Source organism: Nicotiana tomentosiformis, chromosome 6 (assembly GCF_000390325.3).
Source record: "Nicotiana tomentosiformis chromosome 6, ASM39032v3, whole genome shotgun sequence".
NCBI classification, from domain to species: domain Eukaryota; kingdom Viridiplantae; phylum Streptophyta; class Magnoliopsida; order Solanales; family Solanaceae; genus Nicotiana; species Nicotiana tomentosiformis.
Window position 1 is genome coordinate 140,289,280 of NC_090817.1, and position 6,021 is coordinate 140,295,300.

At 35.9% G+C, this 6,021-nt stretch overlaps 1 protein-coding gene across 2 annotated transcripts; it reads right to left on the bottom strand.

Moving 5' to 3' along the window:
• Positions 1-282: 282 nt before the first annotated feature.
• Positions 283-3,799, bottom strand: LOC104113437 (protein LURP-one-related 7). 2 transcript variants are annotated; one of them, XM_009623599.4, is made up of 3 exons: positions 3,296-3,799; positions 1,687-1,899; positions 283-650 (listed from the first exon to the last, which is right to left on the bottom strand). In XM_009623599.4, the coding sequence occupies exons 1-3, from the start codon at positions 3,530-3,532 to the stop codon at positions 504-506; spliced, it is 597 nt and encodes a 198-aa protein (XP_009621894.1). In that variant the 5' UTR covers positions 3,533-3,799; the 3' UTR covers positions 283-503. The 2 variants fall into 2 exon arrangements, with proteins under 2 accessions (XP_009621894.1, XP_018632274.1); XM_018776758.3 differs by having other exon boundaries at positions 486-650; positions 1,677-1,899; positions 3,296-3,788.
• Positions 3,800-6,021: the final 2,222 nt, after the last annotated feature.

Here is a 6,021-nt window from a genome sequence, read left to right on the forward strand (position 1 = left end):
TCTTATCCGAACAAACTTTTTGCTAATCTTTTGAATTTTTATGTAGGAAAAATGTAAAATCGCACTCCTAACATTGTAATTTAATGAAATTTTTGACGTTGAAATGAAAAAAGGAGTTAGAGCACATCAAATTACCCAAAAATTTAATTCTTTGTTACACAACCATCCACCTTGCTATGATATAGATAAGCAGTGCTCCTCCTGGTCTTGGATTAATAGCACACAGTTAGAAGACAGTATACAATGACAACCAAGAACAACAGGTATCGTGTAACACGAAAATACCAATAAAGAAGTTTTAATTCATTAAAGAAGGCTCATTTTTTCCCCCAATTGTTAATCGAACTTTGACTCTGGTAACCTCTGATATGTTAGACATTACACCCATTCTTCCTCAACAAGAGGAAGATAAGAAGTAATTTCCTTTTTGAAGGCCCATAATTTAGTTCTGTCATGTAAGTCGTTCTCCATAAAGAGATAAAAGGTGAGAAATTTATCCTTTTTTATACCCAAAACTTCCGTTTATCAAAGAATATTACAACCAAAGCCACAACCAGACTAAGCTCAGCAAAACCGGGAAATATGGTTACTCGAAATCTGTTCCTTGGAATGAAATGCTTCCGGAATCCAAGTGTGTGCATAAGGCTGGTCTGCATTTTAGTACAAGAAAGCTGGTTAAAAACTCAGACATATGACAAACATGAAACAAAAACACATGAAAGTTACGTGAAAGCTAATGCTACAAACGACTCAATAATACAAAAACCAGAATTGAGAAGGCAATAAGAAACTGTATAGTCTAAAGATCTGTCAAAACCTACACTTTCTCCTTCTCAAAGAAACCTACACCTTCAAGCACAACTCGTGTAAATATAGCTCTCTTATCATATATGGCTCTACCAGGAAACAGCATTTACCTGACAAAATGTCACAATGCGACCAATGACTAGATACTATACCACATTGTATAGGAAATAGTCGAGCCGAATATTAAGCTAGGGTTGACAGAGTGTTTTTATTGCCAACTCTAATGCCTAACACAGTTCTATAGTGAAATTTAAAATCCAGGGATTCAATGAGAACCAAGTATATTATACAACCCAAAAATTGCCTGCTGGGGTAAAATAAAAACGAAGAAGTATCATGCTATATATATATATATATGGCCCTAGGGTGAACCTTGGTTGTTTCTTTGACAATGCAAGATATGAAGTATGATGCACGATGTGAATCCATTTGAGCTTTTCCCTGATAAATTCTGGAGAAGATAAATATTTATGTAGGACAAACGAGCGATGTCTTGGGGGGGTTGGAAGCACCTTTCGATAGGAGGGAAAGTCAGTAAAAGTCTTTTTTTTCCCCTCCTATAAACATATTCTTCATAACTAGAGAAAACACATTGAAATAGCCATATCCTGTGTAGAAGATTCCTAATAGAGCTTATGTTGGTTTTAGCAGAAGAGGTGTAATTCATCTCAAGCCCATTTAAGGCAGAGAGTCATAGTGATTTTTCCTCCCTTAAAACTTGAGTTTCACTTGCTCTTTTTCTTTTTTCCCTTGTAACAATGGTGTTTGTGCCAACTTGTGCGCACCTCAACTATTCTACCGGGTCCCTGCTACCTCCCACTAGCACATGTATCATATAATTCTACCTCGACTAGTTCAGTTGCTTATACCGTAATATACCTCAGCTACTATGGAATTGCCTTTGTAGATGGTGCAGGATCTCTTGAAGGCAGAACCTTTCATCTTGAGATCAGCCTCTTTGCCTTCACCAAGTCCATCACCAAGGAATATATCAAACTCTAGAGTAGTAAATGTATTTAGAGTCCTATTCACACTGAACATCAACTCCTTCTCTTCAGTATCATTTACCATAAAGCCTTGCCATAATCCTTTCTACAAGAAAGACAGAAAGAAATAGCATCAAACTACATCTTAGATTCAAAGTAGTAAATGAAAAGAGATTAAGAAGATAAACAAGCATACAAAAATCTCTTTCCTTGGTTAGTTAAGAGATAATGTCAATGCATTAAGATTCTTCAATAACTCAGAATATACCTTTCTACATGGTTATCACAAAAAAATAAAAAAATAAAGGTGACTTGTAACCCTCCCAAGTCTAACTTGCACCACTTTCTTTCCCGTTAACGTGTCAAACTTGCATATTATTTTCTACAAGGAACTCTCGTGCAGATCATTCGCCAAATACAGTTATACCTCGAATGTCGAATGACCTCTTCACACATCTCTAGCCGCAGAATGTCTATAGAAGATTGGACACCTCTGAAAAGTTTTAGTTGAGTGTTCAGCTCAAAAAATAGCAAGCGCCAACAACAAATATCAACCGCTAGAAAGATTGTAGTTCTAGTGTTGGGGAAAAGACCATGAATACTGAGCTTTTTTATTGCCAATCAATACTGAACTTGACCAGCTTAAAAATGGAGAATAAGCGATCTTCAGTAGCCCAAGAGGGCTTTGGTTCGGTGATAAGGACGCAATACTTGAACTGTGGGTTAGGCACACGTTACGAAACTGACTGAAGCATGGTATCAAGTGAGAGCAGGGCAGAGGGGCGGGCTCATACTCCACCTACTTTTGAAGCTTGTGAGCAAAATCGGGGTTGGGCTAGATTTCTCGGTTATAAAAAAGAATTGTAATAATAAACTCATCTTCAGTAATCCTGACAGCTATATTCACAGAATAAAGATAATTACAACTCATCCAAATTCATCTGCCCATCCAAACAAACTTGATTTCTTCTTTCAGTAAGAAAACAAACAACGAATGGGAAAACCAATTGTTTATTGACATAACCCCGGTAAATTTAATTTCTGATCACTTGATTAGCTTCTAAGGGGTCGTTTGGTATGATGGATAAGCAAAAATAATCCTGGGATGAAACTTTAGCACCACCTTATACCTTGTTTGGTTACTATTCTTGGGATAAGTTATCCCTGGAATAAAAATAGTACCGGAATAACTTATACATGCCAGAGGGTGGAATGGTAATCTCAGGATAAGTTATCCCAAAATTGACAATCTGAGGATTAATATAACATACCAAACAGTCAATAAGAACTAATCCAAGTATAACTAATTCCAACATAACTTGTCTTCGAACCAAACGACCCCTAATAGAGTCAATAACAAGCACCATTAACATTAAAACTCTCAATTTCCATTTTCACATAGAAAGGAGCTTCCTTTTAGTAATTAATTAATTAATTCTTCCTAAATTAAGCAGCTAAAACATGATCTCAACAAATTAAAGGCAGCAATAAAGAAAACTTACAACTAATGGAACTAAGCGAATGAGGGTATTATCAGATGCATCAAGAATTAGTTTCTGACTATGAGCTGATGAATCGGACGATTGACCACGGTCAACTCTGAAGAACAAATTGCCAAAAGAATCGGTGAATTGGATATTTCCAGCATCCCAAAAAGCCTTGTGTTTCTTCCATACAAAAAGATCAAATGGGAATTCCGCATTCGGCGGCCACTCATCTGGCGTGGTAGTAGTTCCCATTAACCAGCTTAATTAAATCTTGTATATGGAAGAATACTCCACTAAAAGATGTAACTTTGTGTTAGAATTGTACTGAAGAGCTGGAAATTTGGAGATGGTGGTGGAAATGACTGGCGATCGCCAGCTTTTTGGTTGGATAAGAATCAAATTAATATTTGGAAGAATTTAACTTTTTAAAATTTCTTTTGGCATTGGAGTGGAGGAGGGTCCAGAGGATGTCCGGTACAAGCATCTTTGGCTTGTATAAGGCTATAAGCGTTTTGGTAAAGACTAAATAACAATATTTTGGCAACAGAAAAAGACTCAAAACAATTGTAAGCTAAATGATTAAAAGTCTAAATTAACCAATATAGTTATTATAAGTTGTTACTAGTAGTATTATTTATACGAAACAATAGCTGCTTGTAATTAGGGGTGGGCATAAAATCCGAAAAATCGAATTCCGAACCGGACCGAATTAATTCGGTATTTTGATTTCGGTTGTTTTGGTATTTCGGTATAATTCGGTATTATATTTTCGGTATTTCGGTATAACGATACGGTCCTCGGTATTAGGATCTTGAAAATTCGGTATACCGAAATACCGAATTTTTAAAGAATTTTATGTTGGACCTATACTGCCCAGCTCACCCCAATATGTTGTATCTCTAATTCTCTACACTGCCCTAGTGCCCAGCCCAACCCAATAAGGCCCAACTCTTACCCTCTTTGGTCTTTCCCTAGTTTCACTTCACTATAGGAAATTAGAAAGGGAGAAGCAGAAACCTAACTTAAGAGAATAGAGACCGACTGTGACTGTGACTGTGACTGTGAGAGAGAACTCAGAGAAGTGAGAACCTCGGCGCGATAGAGACAAGTCAGACGATGTCACAGCGACTTCACGACCTCGGCGCCGACGACTCTCAAGTGTGATTGCTGGTTTCCTCATTTTTTACCTTCATTTTTCAATCTTCAACTCTTCAACAGGTTCATAACTTTTCATTCTTCAATCTTCAGTTTTTTTATAATAATAGTTGTACTGTTGGAGAAGGAATGTTATTTTGAATTTTGGGATATGAATTTTGATGTAGCTGTAGTATTGAATTTTGGAGTATAATTTAAGATTAAGTTAATTCTGTTGCTACTGTTACACTGTTAGAGTCTCTATTTTTTGTTTAATTTTGCTGCACTGTGTTAAACTTGAATTGTGGTCATTTGTGAGTTAGGCAAAATTGGCAGATTTGAATTGTGGCTATTTGTGACTTAGGAAGAATTGGTAGCTTTGAATTGTGCACTGTTGGCAGTTTTGAATTGTGTAATGTGCACTTTGAATTGGCAGCTTTGAGCCTTTGAAGTTTGAATTGTGCACTGTGAAGATGTTGCACTTGTTAATCATTGTGCACAGTGCATTGTTGCACAGAATTGTGCACTCTTTAATCGTTATTGCATTAGCTTTGAAGTTTGAATTGTGCACTGTTGCACTTGCACACTTTCACTCGTTAGTCTTGCCTTGAATTGTGCACTGTTGCTTACTGCTTAGTGTTGAATTTAGCGATTATTTTCATTCGTTAGTGTTGCTTATTTAACGATTATTAAACCGAAACCGTATCGAACCAAAATAAGAAATACCGAACCGTACCGAAATACTTTGATACGGTATTTGGTATACACAATTGATAAACCGAATACCGAAATACCGAATCGAAATTCTTAAATACCGAACCGAAATACCAAATGCCCACCCCTACTTGTAATACATTAAATTACAAGGCGAAAGTTGTGTATATTTTCCTTCACATGATAATCAATTTCATTGAAGAAATATTAGCTAGCTATTTTTATTTTTTTGTGATGACTCGTCGTGATATTTTGTAGAGTTATGCTTCATCTCTCTTTTCTTTTTTTCTTTTTTTTTTGGCCAAAAATAGCACGGGCTAGTTAGTTTTCGGACTGATAATTGAAAATAATAGTGCTCATAAAGTCATTGAGAAATAGCCACTATTTTGTTGAAACACGGAAAGTTGCAGCATAATATGTTGGATTATAGAGCTCATGCGTATAAACTTCTAGCATGCTATGTTGGAACTCTAACACACGGAAAGTTCCAGCATAATATGCCAGAATATGGAGTTTCTGCATATAAACTTCCAGCATAATATATTGGAACTCATTATGCTAGAAGCTCATGTGTAAAAATAATTTTTAAGGATATTTTTGTTCAGATTTTATCGTTACATGAAAAAATTACTAAATTTCGATTACTTCTGAAACTTTGGCTATTTTTCAATTACCAACTCTAAATCTGGTTATTTTTATTTTATTTTTCCCCCGATTTTTGAGGTCCATATAAACATTGTCGTTTAGGGGTGTCAATGGTTCGGTTCGGCCGGTTATTTTATAGAATTTATACCATATCAATTTTTCGGTTCTATTATGTATAACCAAAATTAAACTTTTCAAAACCATCTCAATCACGTCGGTTTCTCTTCGGTATCGGTACAGTTCGGTTA

What these genes read in the sequence shown, in the direction of transcription:
- LOC104113437 (XM_009623599.4), bottom strand. Translation starts at nt 3,532, where the DNA reads ATGGGAACTACTACCACGCCAGATGAGTGGCCGCCGAATGCGGAATTC. An exon ending in TTCGCTTAGTTCCATTAGTT is followed by an intron (nt 1,900 to 3,295) that starts GTAAGTTTTCTT and finishes TCTTTCTTGTAG; the next exon opens with AAAGGATTATGGCAAGGCTT. An exon ending in GCAATTCCATAGTAGCTGAG is followed by an intron (nt 651 to 1,686) that starts GTATATTACGGT and finishes ACTAAAATGCAG; the next exon opens with ACCAGCCTTATGCACACACT.